Source organism: Acipenser ruthenus, chromosome 7 (genome assembly GCF_902713425.1).
Source record: "Acipenser ruthenus chromosome 7, fAciRut3.2 maternal haplotype, whole genome shotgun sequence".
Taxonomy (NCBI): Eukaryota; Metazoa; Chordata; class Actinopteri; order Acipenseriformes; family Acipenseridae; genus Acipenser; species Acipenser ruthenus.
Genome location: NC_081195.1, coordinates 46,636,339 through 46,653,409, shown reverse-complemented (window position 1 = coordinate 46,653,409; position 17,071 = coordinate 46,636,339). Strand labels below are relative to the sequence as shown.

General features: G+C 35.8%; 1 protein-coding gene across 16 annotated transcripts in view; it reads left to right on the top strand.

Annotated features, from left to right (window-relative positions):
- LOC117415248 (membrane-associated guanylate kinase, WW and PDZ domain-containing protein 2) overlaps positions 1 to 17,071 on the top strand; it is a 302,693-nt gene that overhangs the window by 238,894 nt on the left and 46,728 nt on the right. For 15 of the 16 annotated variants that reach the window (XR_009329170.1, XR_009329171.1, XM_059027156.1 and 12 more), the window contains one exon: positions 7,854 to 8,495. The exons of the other annotated variant lie outside the window; for it this stretch is intronic. Coding sequence is in view for 13 of the 15 variants with exons in the window: in XM_059027156.1 (XP_058883139.1) it covers positions 7,854 to 8,495 (642 nt within the window). In the remaining 2 variants the exon portion in view is untranslated. The remainder of the gene's footprint in view (positions 1 to 7,853; positions 8,496 to 17,071) is intronic. 16 annotated transcript variants of the gene reach the window in all.

The window sequence follows — 17,071 nt, the reverse complement described above, 5'->3', positions numbered from 1 at the left end:
TATTTAGTGGTGCAATCAGGAACTTTAAGAACTGAACACACTATAAAAAGCAAAGTAGTCCTAAGTAGCAACTGTGTGTGTTTGGACTGACATGGAAAGATGAAATCAAAGAAAGAAAAGAAAAGAAAAAAAAGAACCTAAGACGAAAAAACAACAAAACTATATTATTCGTAAATTAATAATAATGTTTAAGTACAGTATATGGAGAGCAGCATAACAGAAGCATCACTTTTGTATCTGTATGTCTGTCATTCTTTCCCTGGTTGTTGCTAGTGCTGTGTGTGTGTGCGTGTATCATGTGCAACTGTAAACGAGTTAACGGCGGTGTAAACCTGACACTGTATTTGCTTTGTTTCCGTGATTGAAATAAGTCACTTCTATCGGCAGACCTGAAACATGATATTGGTTTCGTTGCCTGATAATGTACACTCTTAACTAGTTCGAAACATTATAACGAATTAGAAAATGGACCAGAGATTTCTTTTAACCTGATTGGTCAATTCGAGGGCTTAAATCTCTCATAAAGGACCTTGAATGTTATCTTTCAAACTATGTTCAATCACTGTTCCAAATCAATCTGCCTGAAAATACGTGAATACAGTATTCATGTATTTTACCTTTTGCCTGCTTGTTGAAAGAAAGTATCCGTTCTTGTAGTGCACACGCCCTCTGTATGTTGTCTGTCAATGTAAAATATTCTGCTTCCTCGCTGTCCTATCTGTCTATTAAAATTTAGTATAGCAAATAAAGTAAAACAAATAAATAATCGAGAAAGTGTTTGTTACTTTCAGCAACTTTATTTAAGCACATTACAGTAAAAACACAGACACATTACATCTCTTCTAAAGCCAGGAGAAGGAGGCTTTGACTTTATGAACACACACTGTGAACAAGTAACTGAACAAACAGCATGATCAGGATTAACACATACTGCAGATAACTAGATTACTTTTAATTACTAATCATTTTTATTTTATTTATTTCGCTAATATATGTTAGGACCTAATGGTATCTTAAATATTGAAATGTACACAAATACGTGAACATGCACTCAAATCCAAATAAAAAAAATAATTAGTTAGCTGTACTTTTATTCTTTACATGATTTACAAACAGTTCACAAACCCGCGGGGGGTTGGGGGGGAGGCAGTGGTCGGTTGGAAATATTCTATGAGAATTTAACCCCTGGTTATATTGAAACTGTAGTACATTGCTACTGGTAGACAGATCAGGGAGGGTAGTATTTTACACTTTACATGTAGTAATGTCAATGCCATGAAATAATGTACCTTGTATAATTATTATCAATAATAAATGACTGCCCTATGTGCTTCCACCTCTTTTAGAAATCTCTGTTCAAATTTGTGGTCCAACCTGTTTTGTTTAGTTGTATATAGTAAACCATTTTTTAGAAAACATCAAATAAGGTAGAATTAGTGAAAACCCAAATGACTACCAGTCTCAATGGTGCTGTTAGACAATGTTATAGAAGTGTGTATCAGAGCATGTACTTACAGTTTCATCAAAGACAAAGGCAGAATGCTGCCAGAGGGTTTGCGGTATATAAAATAAATTCTAATTATTTAGAGCCTGTACGTACTGTACATATGTCACACTTTAAATGGCATGTAGTTATATTTACTGAATTATTGTGAAACGTGTCTGTTCTCCCTTATAAAAGTTTACCTTGGTAAAAGCAGAGCCAAGTGTCATAAAACATGGTAAGTCATATTTAAACATTGTAAGGCTAACCATGGTAAACTATGGTAAATGCATAGTAGAACCATGGGAAAAGCTGTAAAATTCTAAAATAGTGGTACAGGTACCTTTGCATTTACAGTGATGGAGATTAGTGCTACTTGCATGCTTGTTGTTCATTATTATGATGAGCCTTTCTTTATTTTTTTGTAAAGCAAGGGTGAATGGCAGTAACTGTACTAGCCTCCATTCAGTCCCTGTCACAAATTGGACTCTGCTGAATAATATACATTTCTGAAAGTCAAAGAATCTAAAGAATCTATTAAGGATTGAACTTTAGTGTTTTTTTGGGGTTTTTTTGTTAAATAATTTGTCAAGGAAACAGAGTGGTTGTAGTTTGCAATCTACATTAGCATATGTTTGCTCATGTCATTATGCAGTGATAGGAAATGCTGTATTTAATAACTGCCGGCTAAAAGGTCAGCTTTTACTATTACCAAAACAGTGAATCATACTTTATATACTCCTATCATTGTCATAGAAATTTTAATGGAGTCATATTTTTTAACTCGTATGTGGTCCTCTAATGCCTTAAGGCTGTATTGTGGCACCTACATTTTACTAAAAACATTCTGGTCAGTTTCTATACAGTAGGGTTTTTTTTTAACCTTTTAATGTGCAAAATATAAAACTCTAAAGCAGGCACAAACATTAAAGTGGTTGAAGCTAACAAAATAACGCAAAAAATTGCATAGCAACACACTCCCCTTACTGCTTCAGATTATGATGTATACTCTATATCCACCATTTACGCCAGATAAAAAGTCAACAAATTGCTATCTATTCTGATCGTTTTTTCTATGGAATGCAAACTTTTTAGAAATCTTAACAATCTTAAGAAATATACAGGGAGTGTTCATTTTAAAGAATTAAGGATGCAAATGCATTGACATTATCAGCTTTATGGTGCAACACACTTTATTAACATTCGTGATAGCTGCCAATTAGCTGTAAAAAATGTCTACTAATGAACCTAGGAGTAGTAGAGTAGCAAAATAAAATACAGTATCAGCCTTAATACCATATTTGCACACATCGCCAGCTGTACCACCAAAAAACTTTGGAATGTTGGAAGTTGGAAGGGTAAAATCAAACTGAAATGGAATTTTATATGAGGCCTTGAAGTCCTTACTTTGCTGTTGCATGAAGCCTATGTCCTTCTTCCTAAGGCACACAGCCTGATTAGATAAGTTGCCAAATGTACACGGGCACAGGGCCCAGAACTTCAAGGGAGAACTCCACAGACAGCCTGTAATCACATCTTTAGATCATTAAGTTGTAATAATGATGTTGCATATTTACCCCAAGGTATTAGTGGTTTTGAGTAGGGTAGTTAATTGAAAGCAATGAAAAAGTATACATGAAGTGAAAAATAATGTATTGTTCCAATCAGTTACTCTGTGCTTTTAGACAGAAATGAGAGCCAGGAGATCTGGAATGGAAATTACACTTCAGCCAGTGACAGTCCTTTTTAGATTTATCATGCCTTTTCTTAAGACACTTTACAAAATGTGCCGTTCTTTCGAGTCGAAGTGCCTCATATAAATTACTAAATATAATTTCTGAAGAGAACTTGAGTCTGTCACTGGTACAACTTAAGCTGGTCATTGATGTTCCTGATTAGAAGTCACAGATGTGAAACTGTGAAACTTATATCTGGTGGTGTAAGGGTGCTCAGTGTTTGAGGCAGAGATGGTGGGTTGTCAAGGTACATACTGTAGTATTGCAGGGCTGCAAGACTTTTCTGCTTGTGCACCATTGCAATGCTGTCAGGTGTATCGGCCAGTGCATTACCTTCCATGTACAGTTTCTAGCAGAGAGTTGTAAGTCTGATCTGAATGATTTAAAAGGATAAAACAAGCCTTTTCACTTGAAATGCTGGATTTCCTGAAGCAGGTTCTACTGTAGCTATAGATTTCTTAAGCAGTCATGTTTAAGTTCCATAGTTTGATAATAGAGTGAAGCACGCTACAAGTAAAGCTAAGACCATATATTTAAATCTGAAGCCTGCTTATCCCCAGTTTACAGTATAGTATATATAGCCTAATTATTGATAGATAAACACATAATAGAGTAAAGGAGTAATGGTGATTTACAAAACAAACCTGTGGATTTCATATATGCAACTGTTGTAACGTAAAGCTGATGCAGTATTTGTAAACTGCTCGCTCCTGTAGTTTTACTTCTATCTGGAACCTTGTGTGATTTGTTATTTTATAGCAGTGTAAATGTAAGTTGTTGCATTACAGAGAGAATGGTACAACAATATTCACACAGTATTAGTATCCCCATATTGGCTAATGACTAATTTCCAGAATAATTTTGAAAGACTGCTTTATAAACATTCTCTTTGGTTAGAAGGGGCTTTGCAAAATGATAATAAACTAATACACTCTCCAAGACAGAGAGAAGGGTTTCATGAACTGCAAACTTGATTTATTGAGTTAAATTGGCTTTAGCAAAGCATTACCTGAAACCGTCCTTTAAAGTTTTGTGAATTGGGCCCAATATGTCCAATTTCAGTGTTGTGTACCACCCAACCTTCACTTTTTCACTTTAAAAAAATTGTAAAAAAATATATTTCCGAGTTTGATGAACAAGATCTTCAGAGTTCTCGAGACGCCTAGCTGACAATGGCAGTGCAGGGTGTTTCAGCCCTAGGAGCGCCATTCTGAGTGATCAGATCTCATGTGTTGTTCTTTAAAAGGCTAGAAAGGCAGCATGTACAATCCAGATGACAAAATGCAGCGTTTAAGTTTTGACAAAAGAAGGAAATAAAAACACATTTCAATCCCATAAGTATTCAGTAAGCCTTCTTTAATTTCCTCTGTTCGGTAAGCATTCATAAAAGGAGGAGGGTTTTTTGTTCTAGGCACACTTTCAACACCTTATATCTCAGAAACTAATATTAACATGTGTTATTTGTGTTTTGTGGACGCTTGAGAACATACAGTAAATATGTCCGTGTTCTGAAGTAACAGTCACATTACCATTTACCACAGGAAATCCTTTGTTCTTTTTATATTTTATAAAGGTAGAAGATGTTAATCCTGAGACATTTCTTTTGAAGCAGAGCAGCCTCTGCTTCAAAAGCCATAATCTAGATAAGAATTGCTCTTTTTACTGCTGCCCTGTGATCTGCAAATGGTTGCAATCTATCCAATCTGCTGCTTCTTTATATCATATAGTTATTTCATTTCTGTGCTCATTGGGGTGTAAGATACTAGTACAGGAAGGCTTATTATAGATCTCTTGACTGTGATGGCACAGGTGATGCTGAGCTGTTTTGGCTTTTTTAAACCTACAGAACAGTCCAATTTATGAGAGGCGTTTGAGTCAGAGCAGTGATGAAATCAGCCATGTCACTTTGCCACTTCCAGGTTGTAAACTGCTTCTCTGTAGTGTTTATAAAATCTCTGGGTAGAATATAGTGCACAGTAAACTGTATTGAAAAAATAATTCTTGGCATTTGTTTTTCCTACTGTTGGGGTTACAAAATTGTATTAGAAACTCAAAACAGGGGAAACTGCAAACAATTAATATATATCGTGTGTTTTTCGGCAGGGTGTGACAAGGCTAAAACAAGTATATAAAACTAAAGAGCGTGTATTATATTGGTCTAAAAATCAAAGAAATCAGTGTGGCATGTGTACATCATTAAAAATAAGTACTACATTTTGATTTTGGTGTTTGCATCTGCCTGTAAGGACCTCACATTTTAAGAATTATCATTGGCATGTGACCTGACCAGTGCAGGTTAATTTAAAAAGCAGAGGTACCGGTTCAATTCCTTTCTTTTGTCTAAGACCAGTGGATTATAAAAGTTGCCCTTAAACACAATAAATTGTACTTTTTCTTATCAGATAGTAGCTTGCCCATGCTTTACTATGCTCGCCGTGCTGCTTTATTTCATAAAGGATTCCTTTACGATTTTGTTTTGCTCTTATAATGATAAAAATCAAGTAGTCTATTGGGGGTTGCTAGAACACAGTTTAGAACATACTGACGGCTGTAAGATTCTCCCAATCAATATTTTCTACATCTGCGTTTACTAACCCCGGGGAGTGTTGAGTTCACAGCATCATTGCCATTTCTCTGCATCTTTGTAAAGGGCAGGTTAATAAATAGTGTAGTTTTCAATCTGTATGGCAGGCCCTGTTGAAAATGCACTAGGAATTATCCAGCTTCTTTCACAGTGACAAGTGAAATGGTTGCTGCCAAAAAGCATGGCAGTCCTATCCCTGAAAGCCTGCTGAAAGCTCTGATCTTTGTTAGATTAATGAGCCAAGCTCCTGTGCTTTGGACCATCAGGGGACTTCCATTGGTACAGTTTAAGTAACCCCCTGTACTTTTACACATGTCATTTGGGTCTTCAAAGGCAGCACTGTCACTTTGTACCGCAGTGCAGTTTTTGACTCTTCAAAAAAGAGGTCATTCGGTTATGTGGTAGTGGTGAAGTTTTTCTATTTTTTGAATTCATCAGATATTTTCTCACTGTCTTGTTACCACTTTAAGGAAATGTATTTAAATTGCATTTTTTGTTTAGGGGAGAAGGTAGGCAAGGTTTTACTGTATATACAAGGGTTTGCCCAATACAATCACAAGTTAGTTGAAATAAATATTATAACAGTGAATTAAACCCTCTCTAGGATAGAATTATATAAATTAGTTAGGTAGCCAGTACTGTAGTGTGTCATTCTTGTGGTGCTTAGCCTACATGAATAATACAGCACAATGCTCTATGTTCAATATTTAAATACAGTATTCACAGGGGTTGGAATAACATAATGTTTTCTCATTAGCTGAAGCTCTAAAATAAAAATGTAATAAAGTGATTTAATACAATGTACAGCGGCTGATTATCTTCTTTGTAATGGCTAGCAGTATTTAAATCTTAAACAACCTTCGTCGCTTCTCAAAAAAAGTCCAGTTGATTTTGATGTAAAACACTTGGGTTAACTTGCTACCTTGAACTGAAGTTTTCCCTTGGCATAGGGTTATATATAGAATGTATTTTGGTTTGGTTATTTTGGCCCCATCAGCATCAGCTGTAAGGAGCATAGCAGGCACTGTACATAATTTCAATAAAGATGTATGCTTGATATGGTAGCATTGTCATTGATGTGAAGGAAAAGTGGTCTGTAAAAGCTTGTGGCATTCTTGATTTTTATTTATTTTTTTATTTTTAGTGTACTGGTATCAGAATTTAAATGTCTATTGCCATCACTTCAGCATTGAAGAATCTACAAAGGGGGATTGACCCATTTTCTTCACTAACAGCTTCAAATAAATTACCATTAAAATATGTGTGTATTTATGATGTAGGAAAATGTGAGACCTGTGAAATGATGGCAATACATATTAAGAATTATTTTGTTAGCACCAGACATGGTGACCTGCTTTTGCATAATCTTTATAATGATTGTGCTGGGTACTGAGTACAGATCTTAGTTAAGTACCTGTAGCCTTTTGTTTTGCAAGCATCAAGATTCTTGTAAAGCTGTTAACAAAAATTAAGTAAGTTGACTTAATACAAAGTGGTGTTATTGCTGGTGCTCCTAGAAGGTATAATTATTAAGAGATAAGGCCAAGTACTGTGCACAAAAGTTTTGACAAGACATTTTTATTTCACCAAAAGTTGAAGATGCATACAAATGCCAACTAAGCAGCTAAAAGAAGAAAATAACTCTTAGACTTGCCAAGCAACCTCCAACACCCAGCTCCCTCATGATGAATCTGATCAACTGACCACAAACCTGGCAAAAAACTTAATACGTTCCATGTTTCCTTGATGATGCCAAAGGTGCCTATAGGCACTTTTTATAGATATGTTTCTTATTGAACAGCTTAACAAGAACTAACCTTAAGGTTTAAATGTTTTATTCAATCAATTAAAATTGATCATCTTATAGTTATTATAATTATTTTTGAAAAGCAAGTTTGTAACCAATGTGTATGCTTTACAAAGATTATACACATTTATCCTTACTGTATTGTGTATAAAAGTACTATAATGTAATAAATTTCAGTCATGATAACATTTACTCCCGGTTTGTCAGTGTGCTTAATTTTTGTCTCCCATGTTTTTCCTCCAGGTGATGTCATTGTCTATATCAATGATGTCTGTGTCCTTGGTCATACACATGCTGATGTGGTCAAGCTCTTCCAATCGGTTCCGATTGGTCAGAGTGTTAACCTGGTGCTATGCCGTGGATACCCCTTGCCCTATGACCCCGAAGACCCTTCTAGTAGTATGATATCTCCCATGGGGATTATGGAGAGACCACCAGTATTGGTGAATGGAAGAAGTAACTATGACAATTACATGGAGTACATTTCTCGGACCTCTCGATATGTGCAGGACCACACAGAGCATCTTCCCCAACAGCCCTTACCCCCCCATCCTGCGGACGGTCATCCTGATGGCCCGTTGCCGCCCCCTGTCCATGAGGACAACGTATCTATGGCCTCCTCAGGGGCCACTCAGTCTGAACTCATGACCATGACCATTGTGAAAGGAGCCGAGGGCTTTGGATTCACCATTGCAGACAGCCCTACAGGACAAAGGGTGAAGCAGATTTTGGATGTGCAGGGTTGCCCTGGTTTGTGTGAAGGCGACCTCATAGTGGAGATTAACCAGCAAAATGTGCAGAGCCTGAGTCATGCCCAGGTTGTGGATCTACTCAAAGAATGTCCAGTGGGGAGTGAGACATCCTTGATCATCCAAAGGGGAGGAGGTAAGTCAGAGTGCTGCCTGGTTGTGTTGTCATATTCGTGTGTTTGGAATCTAACACTGCTTACATGTGTCTTGAAACCGACTGTACCGAGTTATATGGTGACAAACATAATGATTTCTGAAGTCTGATTTTTTACTTAATCCGGTACTATTTCTGTTTCAGTTGTCACATCCTGGTGACTTTTAAAAAGTCTAAAGCACCCCTGTGGCCTCAATAGAGCTCTCAAAAGCATTTCTGTAAGTAGAATGTAAGCATTAACGTGTCCCCTGAGCAAAATGGTATTTAGCGACATCCACTAGGGGCAGGGTGTTGCAGGGGGACAGATTGTAGTAACAGAAGCTTTTCAACAAGCACCAACAAGATCTTCAACAGTAGAAAAAGTAAAATGAGTGATAATATTGCTAGTTCTAATAACACTTGGATATTCAAAGAGGATTTACTTGACACTGCAAAATGTATGCACCGGTCAGTCAAAGAATATTACCCTCTTAACAGTCGTCACTAAATTGAAGACAGTGAGCCTTCTGTTTGGTACAACATGTTTTTAGACTTTAAGTGTTGAGATGTAGAGTAAATCCTCTGAAATTCAGAAAGTGGCAAATCCACCTGACCAGCTGGTGTTACCAGAGTCCGGCTGTGAAACAGAGAAGTTAAATGGGGGAGGAGATTCATGATGGAATAAGAAAAAATAAAGTTAAATCAAGAGCTATGGAATAACAATTAAAACAGCCTTTTAATTTTCTGCAAGAATACATTCCATAATTAAACAGCCCTACATGTGTGAACACTGCACAGAGAACAAACACCCTTTAGAACTGTTGGTATTTATTAATCAAAGCATTTAGAACTTGAGAGCATCTCCCACAAATAAGAGACATGTGGGTTCAACATAGCATGGTTTTAATTTAATGCAAGAATGGGTACTGTAGATTAATACAAATCAACTCATTTTTCTTGCTGTAATTTCAACTAAATGCAGGACCTTTTTTTCTGACCACTCAGTCTATGAACATCGCATCTATTTCTCTTGCATCAGCACATAATTATATAATATTTAAAGATAAGAACATAAGAACATAAGAAAGTTTACAAACGAGAGGAGGCCATTCAGCCCATCTTGCTCGTTTGGTTGTTAGTATCTTATTGATCCCAGAATCTCATGAAGCAGCTTCTTGAAGGATCCCAGGGTGTCAGCTTCAACAACATTACTGGGGAGTTGGTTCCAGTCCCTCACAATTCTCTGTGTAAAAAAGTGCCTCCTATTTTCTGTTCTGAATGCCCCTTTATCTAATCTCCATTTATGACCCCTGGTCCTTTTTTCTTTTTTCAAGTCAAAGAAGTCCCCCGGGTTGACATTGTCTATACCTTTTAGGATTTTGAATGTTTGAATCAGATCGCCGCGTAGTCTTCTTTGTTCAAGACTGAATAGATTCGATTCTTTTAGCCTGTCTGCATACGACATGCCTTTTAAACCCAGGATAATTCTGGTCGCTCTTCTTTGCACTCTTTCTAGAGCAGCAATATCCATTTTATAACAAGGTGACCAGAACTGAACACAATATTCTAGGTGAGGTCTTACTAATGCATTGTAGAGTTTTAACATTACTTCCCTTGATTTAAATTCAACACTTCTCACGATATATCCGAGCATCTTGTTAGCCTTTTTTATAGTTTCCCCACATTGTCTAGATAAAGACATTTCTGAGTCAACATAAACTCCTAGGTCTTTTTCATAGTTCCCTTCTTCAATTTCAGTATCTCCCATATGATATTTATAATGCACATTTTTATTTCCCGCATGCAATACTTTACACTTTTCTCTATTAAATTTCATTTGCCATGTGTCTGCCCAATTTTGAATGCTGTCTAGATCATTTTGAATGATCAACATCAACATGCCTGAGGTCTAAATGGAGGTTGCACAGCAAAGCAAGTTGTAAAGTTGGGCTCAATTCGTGAAATTAGGCATATTTACATAAGATATATCCCTTTAGCATCTGTTTAAATTCTGTAGCCTAAGGGCACACATCTGATGTCCAGCAGTATTAATATCTTCCAGGTGAATAGGAGCCAGCTCACTGGAAAATTATTTCCTAAAACACAATTAAAACATTGTTGTTCATAGCATTGTTATTGCTCATTTTTTACACAATTAAAACTTAGTTGTTTCCTATTGTTATTTTTTTCATTAAAAATGTTATTCCAATTAGCAAATGCAAGTACTGTGTACTGTGAAAATAAGGCAAATGGTGTTCAAATTTCAACCCACCTTCCTATTTAAAGCTGCACTGCAGCCTTATCGTGCAACCAAACCACAAAAAAGTTTATTCTGTACAGCTGAGGAATTTCAGTGGAGCCTGATGCAGTACATTACAGTTGAAGGTTGCACTGTAGGGAAAGATTACCCTAAGATTACAAATGAAATCATTTAATATGGACTTACCCAAGACTGGTATCAGTTTGACGAATTGTGTGGAGTTATCTCTCCTGGCTGTAATTGTGGCCAGTCTACAGAGCTGAAATTGTTAATTATTGCTTGCTCATATTTTAGTCAGAATTGGAAAATATACATCATATAGAACAGTGGTTCTCAAGCGGGTTTGCAGAGGTTGCCTCAATTCTAGAAACTTCTTATTTGTAAAATAACTAAACCTTTTGAATAAAGGTTTGAGAACCTCTGATAGTGTATACATATTTCCATTAATACTGGGACAATAAATGCGGTTGTATTAGTCTACATTTCTGTATTTGTGAGGGGTCTTTTTTCATCAAGAATATGGTTTCATATTGGAGATGGTTGAAGTTTAAAAACAGCTCAGGGAATGTGGGAGGATCACCTATCAATATTCTGACCTACAGTAGCAGCAATGATGAAAAATTGTCATAATTAAGAATGATTATCTTCCTGCTGCTATTCATATTTAAATCCATACCCCCCCCCCCCTTTTTTTCTGACTGACAATTCCATTGCTTAACATAATTATTGTGTTACAAATTGTTGGTTTGATGTAACCCAAGTCAGGTTTCTATGGTTCTAATGATGAGGGAACACAAAGCCACTTTCTCAGGAACAGTGGCTTAAAACCTGGTTCCAGGAGACCGGGAGACCTAGTTTGAGGCAACTTTGCTGTAACAAAACCCAGGTCTCTCCTGGTGTGCCATGCAGAGGCCTGAAAGCTAGTCTTTTGAAACAAGTCACACAATTCCAAGTCACACAGCGGCTTCGTGTTCCCACAGCTTAAGGTGTTTCTCCTTAACAAAGTACTTGTTTTTATTTTGTTTTTATTTTCCAGGTTTATGTTGTGAAAACAGTACTGTGAGAAATTGTCTGTACAGGTTGTTTCTAAGATAAATACAATAAAATATATGTATATACTGTAGAGTACATGAAAAAAATTGGGGTTAGAGTGGGTTAACATATTTATCATTTTGGCACTAGTACATGTATACTGATAGCATTAAAGATTTGAAATGTTAATCTCCATTGGATGTGATACCAAAATAGAGTTTTTATTGATTCTGCGAAGACGTGTGGTGACAGGTGGACTGTCTTTTCTGAAGGTCAGTGGATGTGATACAGTTGATCTCATGGGACGTGTATTATTAGACTATGGGCCCTATTCTAAAAGATCACTCGGATTTCAATGAAATGTACCCATTGCCCTGTAATATGTAGTTCCCTGTGAAAATCCCCACCGGGAACTACATATTACATCTTTTTTATCACTTAAAAAATAATAACATCTGACGCACTACCTTACGCTCCATTTAGGAACCTGACAACTGGTTTAGTTTGCTTCCGGTAATGATTGAACACAATGCATCGAGCTACTCAATTTCTACTCAATTTCAGCTGCATCATAGATCAGAAATATTTCTGCTAAAGATCGCTCTGTCCTGTACAAGAATAGGATATTTCGGGCAGGATTTTCAGAAGTTTGTTAATGGTAACTCCAGTGTTAATCAAGAAATCAGTATATAGCATTGATTTTGGCATTTTCACGCGGTCGTTTCACGAAATAATGTTAATATCTTAACGAGCAGTGCTTCTTGTGACTATTTCTTTTGTTTGCGTGGGAATTTAAAAGCAAATCCGTGTTAATTGTCCTAATTTATCAGGAGTTAATTTGCACTTGGAAAAAGAGGATTTTAATTAAAGAAAGAGTATATAACTCATCTTGAAACAGACATTTAACAGACCGCATCTGTAACGCTGGCGATACAGAGAGAGAGTGTACAGGAGTTAATTTCTTACAGACTACCTCGATAATTCTATATTTGTATTTAAGAAAATATTTTAGCCTTTTCTATACGTGTGGTTATGAATGAGATTTGTTCACTTGTTTTAACCATTTGTAACCTTACAGAACGTTTGTTGTATTGCTAAAATGATATACCGTTATTTGCACCCAGTGTAATGTTACTACCAAGAAATTATCAATGTAACTGTAGCTTATTTGAATTCTGCATACGTACATTATATGACAGCTGACATCTAGTACTGTAGGCTTTATTTGAATTACACAACTGAAATCTTGGTATAGAAAACGGCTTAGTAGATATTACAATAGAGTTTCCTTAGGTTATTGCAATAAGGTTATTGCAATATTTGCAATGCGTCATTGGCTTTTAGCAGCTGTGTCTTATCCACACAAGAACGAAGAACAGGCGTCAACAAGCATGGATTTTGCCGAAAACTTATTTTGTAATGTTGTCAGACTCCCCCCACACTTTATGTACAATGTACACTTTCACCTTCACACGTTTGTGTGCATGTAAAATGTTCTTGTAATACTGTAAGAGTTCGGTGGCTACTTCTAATCATGCTGAGTTTATTTATCGCAGAGGTGAGTAAAGAGTAACAGAAAAAGCATGATTAGAGGAATTCACCGAACAATTAATTATAAACAAATTGTGTATTGGGTAGGGAGTTCTATCGTAATTTTAAAACTTAATAAATATATAATGAAGAGTAATAACTAACAACTACAAACACCAATGGCACTTGAAACGTATGTATTTACAGCCTACAATCGTACTTACTAAAATATATACAAAAGTAGATGTCATCATAGAAAATAAATTCCAACCAATATACATAATTGGCTTACAGTATTTTTTTCTTTTTAACAAAAGATTGCAAAATGCACATTAAGAGAGTTGTATATAGTAAACTATGGCAAAATATCCCCCAAATGAGGGTAAATTACTAATGGGGTTTAATATATATATATATATATTTTTTTATCCTTGCCGTCCGATTTTTACCCACACGCCAGATAATCGTAAGTCAGCATTTTATATGTGAAGCATATAAATTAAATGAAGTTTACAAATTATACACAACATACAGGGTGTACAATTTTTGAGAAAAAATTGTCCAAGGGACAAAATGCTAGAGCAATCTACTTGCTCCCTCCCTGTCTCATAAAGCACACAAAAAGTAGAATATAACTTGTAGGATTTTGGTTTTATTTAACAGTGAACATAATCGACCAATTAGTGATTAACAGGGGCGGATGTAGCCTTGTAACTTGACAGGTTCACTAAATTCTTCATGATACACAAGGTTCCCTGTGACCCTACCTCACCTCAACAAATGTATAAAATACTTTAAGGAAATGTTCCTTTCAGTTCAGTTTGCAACACATTTGCTAGTAAATTTAAGTAACATACTAAGAGTACAACTATAATAAGCAATACTTGGGGGTCATTCAGATATTAAATATAGCCTCTGCCTGTTTTTTTCCGTACGCTGAATCCAACTCCTGATGTACGGGTGTTTTAGTTTGTTGTATCACAGATACGAAATCATTGCCAACTATTACTGCTGCTTTGTGCAATTCTCATTTGTCTTGACGTTCTTTCAGTTTTGTAACTGCTGAACCCCAGATTTTTAAAGGATGTGTATAACCTGTCAAGTCTCTCAGCATTTTGTCGTGTTTTTCTACCAAAATGCACGCAATATATACAGTAGGCTCCATCAAATTCTGCAAAGACAAAATATGTTTTTCTTTTGTTTATTGCTATTATACACTTTTTTTTTTTTTAAACAGTGCACAACATTTTACAGCTATTTTTCCTCATTTAACATCTTGTCCAGTGATGTCTAATTTGAACACGTCTGCATGCGGGGGATCCTGGCTTTATACCCTGATGGCTTTTTTTTTTTGGTTGGGGGGGGGGGGGGGGGGGGGAGAGAACATAATTTCTCTGCACTACTCTCTCTGAAAATTAAAATAATAACATATTGAACAGATAATCTCATATAATAAGCATTTCATTTCTATCATTATAAACATATTTGACAATCTTCATGTTTTAATAGTTTCAGAAATCGATGGATTGTGCATGTCCAATAAATAACTAATATCGCTTCTGTTCAAATCTAGTAAAAAAAAAAAGTACAGTGGTCACCCATTATAACGCGCCTCATTATAGTGCAGAATCGGTTATAACACGGTAGGGTTGTGGCTCCCATTTGCTCTATAATGCCATTACAGTATACCTTTTATACTCGTTATAAGGCAGAATCACAAATAGCACGTCTTGTAACTATGGCTCCCCACTATAGAGTTATAAAGGATGAGCACTGTATATATTTTTTAATATAGCATTTAAATCTTAAAAAAAAAGTAAATATGGTAAATAGCAAAATAGGTTATTATTATTATTATTATTATTATTATTATTATTATTATTATTATTATTATTATTTATTTCTTAGCAGACGCCCTTATCCAGGGCGACTTACAGTCGTAAACAAAGCAACACTAGAATCGAAATAAAAAACAATAATTTTGCCAGAGTAAGTTTGTCTTGAAATGCTTCTAAACAGTAAACTAAACTTTTTTTTGTTTGTTTTTAAACATCCCAACAAGTACTGTACATGCTTGACCACAAAGTTGACTTAAAATAATTTTATGAATTACAGTACACAACGTGATTTTTTCTAATCCACTAATACCTTAGTGACTATGGTGTTTTTTGGTGTTGTAATTTTACTAGGTTGCTGCATTTAAATGTCAGATCTGTGCATTAAGAAAGCAGCATCACTTATTTGCTAATTTACAAAAAACGTGAATAATACCTTAAATTTAAAAGATTAGTCTGTGCATTGCCATAGGCTGTCTTGGCAGCCATTTCTGGGTTTCTTTGTAACCAATAGAAGATCAGCTTTTCCCACAGCTAGCCAATCACAAGTGACAGGGGTGGGACGTAAACACTTTTTAAAATGTTTGTGTGTAGGTGCTAGACTAACGCAATTCAGTTTTCAGAAACTTGCATAGCTCCTTAGAAATATACGCAGGTGTCTTTCTAGCAACAGAATGAGTAGGAAAAATAAATAAATAAAAACTACTTACGCTACGGGCAAAGTATAACGGCAAAACCTCTTGTCTGTCACACAAATCTTGTTGTCCTGGGCGTCGGACAATACGAATTGCACTCTCGTTGATGTTGAGCTCGTTAACAATGCATTAACAAGTTCTCCGTATCTAGTTGTTGAGACAGGAAGTTATGTACGTGACCTGCGACAATTAAGCTTTTTAACAAGAAATGCGTTCATCGACTCAATTTCAAAGCTAACGGATTGATTTAATTAACACATTTTGTTTGAAAATCGCTTGCTACTAAAGCTCTCGTTACTGTGCCACGAGTTCAATACAATAACACTATCTTTTGAAAATCCTGTCCTTCACGTGTCTTGCTATTTTTACATGTATTTATGTTTTTATTTAATTTGATAATTCACTGATGGGACAGTAGAATGTCTCTAAAAGATGGACATAAAAAACTAAATATTTATTTATATATTTATTTATTTTAAATAACATAACAAGTGCTGTGGCATTTCCGTACCACACCATGGATCATTGTTGCTGTGTTACCTGTTTGACAATGTGGGCAATAATCCTTACACTATCAGTGCACTAGAGCAGCCATTTTGAAAAGAGTTTTGAAACAGACTTTAAAGTTCTAAGGGTAAAAATTAGTCAGGATGTTAACAATGAAAAGGAAAATTACAGGTATGTTATTTGTAATGCTGTATTTTTCGGAAACCCGCTACTTACTCTTTAAACTGTTTTTAAAGAACCCAACAGCAATCTCTAGAACAGTTTCTTGCTAAGAGAATTTATCAAAACAGACCCCAGTTAAGACTTTCTGAATTGGAACATAGATGAAAGTCAATGTGATAATTCATGGTAGACCACACTGACCATACTAAGTAGAAAATATAGGCTAAAAAAATACTTCTACAAGCATGTACTGTCAAATACAGCGCTGCTATCTAGTACAGGGCTGCAACTTCAGATGACATAAATAGAAAAAGTACAAGTCCCAGCAGTCAGTCTGACTAGACAAGTGAAAAGAATGTTAATAGTCTTATAATTTCCTTAGCTTCAGGCTTCCTTACATTTTGACTGAAGCCCCATAAGATTCATATTACTAGTTCATTTCAGGTCTGTCTCAGCTGTTTTCAAAGTACTATAGAAACCCACCCCAAATTTCTTTCATGTGTTCTGCTGCCGGGTATGTTCCCTCCCAATGGGATAATCTTGACCTTTTTTACCTGC